At 59.6% G+C, this 2,527-nt stretch overlaps 1 protein-coding gene across 1 annotated transcript; it reads left to right on the top strand.

Annotated features, from left to right (window-relative positions):
* Positions 1–523: 523 nt before the first annotated feature.
* Positions 524–2,252, top strand: SLC25A5 (solute carrier family 25 member 5; the record flags this gene model as incomplete). Its single annotated transcript, XM_082004038.1, has 4 exons — positions 524–634; positions 748–1,234; positions 1,351–1,491; positions 2,095–2,252. 4 exons carry the CDS (start codon positions 524–526, stop codon positions 2,250–2,252), a joined length of 897 nt encoding a protein of 298 aa, XP_081860164.1.
* Positions 2,253–2,527: the final 275 nt, after the last annotated feature.

Raw genomic sequence — 2,527 nt, 5'->3', positions numbered from 1 at the left:
CCCTCTGCACTGCCCTCATGATGGCACCCGGATGGCGCAGAGGGGCTGGGGGCACGCGGGCACGGGAGGTGCCGTCACCGCCACGCGCGCTGCCGGGAGCCGGACGGGGGGTGGGAAGCGTGTCCGGGCCGGGCAGCTCCGACCCTGTTCCCGACCGCGCGGCGGGGAGCCCCGGATTCCCAGGATGCTGGTTGGATCCCGGGGATGCGGCGGTGTGTGCCCCACGGGGGATGCTTGGCTGCGCGTGATCCCGCGTGTGTGTGTGTGTGTCGTGAGACACCCCCCGCCCCCCCCTCGCCGAGGAACACCGGCCGTGGGCCCCCCGGTGGGTGCCGCGGTGGCCCCGTCCCCCTGCGGCGGCCACGCCCACCTCCCGCAGCCAATGGGCAACCGGGACGCGGCGACGCGCCCCCGCCCACGTGCCCGCCTCCGCCCCTATATAAGGCGGCCATTTCAGGCGCCCACCCCGTTGCCCCCCGCCTCGCCTAAGCCGGCTTCGCGTCGTCCGCCGCCGCCTCCCACCATGACCGATGCGGCCGTGTCCTTCGCCAAGGATTTCCTCGCCGGCGGGGTGGCGGCTGCCATCTCCAAGACCGCCGTCGCCCCAATCGAGCGGGTGAAGCTGCTGCTGCAGGTGAGCGCCGGGGCCGGGGGCCGCCCCAAGGTCGCCGCAAGGAGAGGGGGGGCGGCGGCGGGCCAGGGGGTCGCGGGGTCGCGGCGCTGACGGCGGCGTCTCGGCCCTCGCAGGTTCAGCACGCCAGCAAGCAGATCGCCGCCGACAAGCAGTACAAGGGCATCATCGACTGCGTGGTGCGCATCCCCCGGGAGCAGGGCGTCCTCTCCTTCTGGCGCGGCAACCTGGCCAATGTGATCCGGTACTTCCCCACCCAGGCCCTCAACTTCGCCTTCAAGGATAAATACAAGCAGATCTTCCTGGGCGGCGTGGACAAGCGAACCCAGTTCTGGCGGTACTTTGCCGGTAACCTGGCATCTGGGGGTGCTGCCGGCGCTACCTCCCTGTGCTTCGTCTACCCCCTTGACTTTGCCCGAACCCGCCTGGCAGCAGATGTGGGTAAAGCTGGGGCTGACCGGGAGTTCAGTGGGCTCGGTGACTGCCTGGTCAAAATCTTCCGGTCAGATGGCCTCAGGGGCCTGTACCAGGGCTTCAATGTCTCTGTTCAGGGCATCATCATCTACAGAGCCGCCTACTTTGGCATCTACGACACCGCGAAGGGTAGGTTGACCAAAATGACACTAAAAGGGAGATGCTGGGCTGTGGCAGGCCTGTAGTGCGTTTCAGCAGATGCTGGCAGCTAACCTGCCATTCTCATCAAAACCTCTCTCCTGCAGGCATGCTTCCAGACCCAAAGAACACTCATATCGTTGTCAGCTGGATGATCGCTCAGACCGTCACCGCTGTCGCCGGTTTGACCTCCTATCCTTTTGATACGGTTCGTCGTCGCATGATGATGCAGTCTGGCCGTAAAGGAAGTAAGTTTTTACCTCCTTGTGTAGGAAGTGCCGGGCATCCCTGAACCAGCAGTTGGTGGTGGAGCTGAAGTGAAGGTGGAGTGGCTTGTCTATCACCAAGCCATGTAGCTATCCTCACCTCTTGTAAACAGCAGGGTATGAGAGGGACTGTAGAAGCGGATGTCAGGCAGGGGGCACGGACAGGTCAGTCTCTGCAGCATGCCTGTAAGGTGGCGTGCACGAGTCAGACATGTCAGCAGGTAGGAACTGCAGAACTTGCCGGAGGATGTTGCAAACTAGTGTCTCTGGGCCAAGAAGAGATATCCCTGGTAGCACGCATGGCCTTGGCTCTGTGTGCAATAGCTTTTGGATCCAGAATTGTTGGTGTCAAAGCAAAACAGTAGCTGCCTTCTGCTTGAACCAGTCTTTCTTGTGTGTCCTAATGGTAATGCAGCAGCATGTCTCCTGGGCGGTCTTGTCCTCTGGTGTGCTAATATTGGAGAAAGTCAGTCAAGAACTGGGATGCGCTTGAGGTTGTGAAGCTGGCAGATACATGAGGCCGTTTCTGACCTGGATGTTGGGGATCATGGGCATCCAATTCTTAATGCTGTCTGTCTCCCGCAGCTGACATAATGTACACTGGCACTATTGACTGCTGGCGGAAGATTGCCCGGGACGAGGGCTCCAAGGCGTTTTTCAAAGGTGCATGGTCGAATGTACTCCGAGGAATGGGTGGTGCTTTTGTCTTAGTCCTGTATGATGAAATCAAGAAGTACACATAAGTTGTTTCCTGTTGTGAACTGGCATGTTGTTATATGCAGTCTATGACCGTTCATGGACTTGTTTGAAAACCATCTAGTTACTAAACAGTGACGACTGATGTTTATACAGGTTGGCATGGGGCAGGGACGGCTGCCTGCCCTGCCTTTATCAAGTTATTCCCTCTGATGGGACTCGCCATGGTTTCTATTTCAGTCACTCCTGCTTGAAGAGTACAAAGAAATAAAAATCTGAAACCAACTTTCCTCGTCTCCATGTTTGTTCTTGCAGCAGCTGC

The sequence above is a fragment of the Phaethon aethereus genome (genome assembly GCF_964289735.1).
Source record: "Phaethon aethereus genome assembly, chromosome: 10".
NCBI lineage: Eukaryota > Metazoa > Chordata > Aves > Phaethontiformes > Phaethontidae > Phaethon > Phaethon aethereus.
This window is presented reverse-complemented; position numbering and strand designations above follow the sequence as displayed.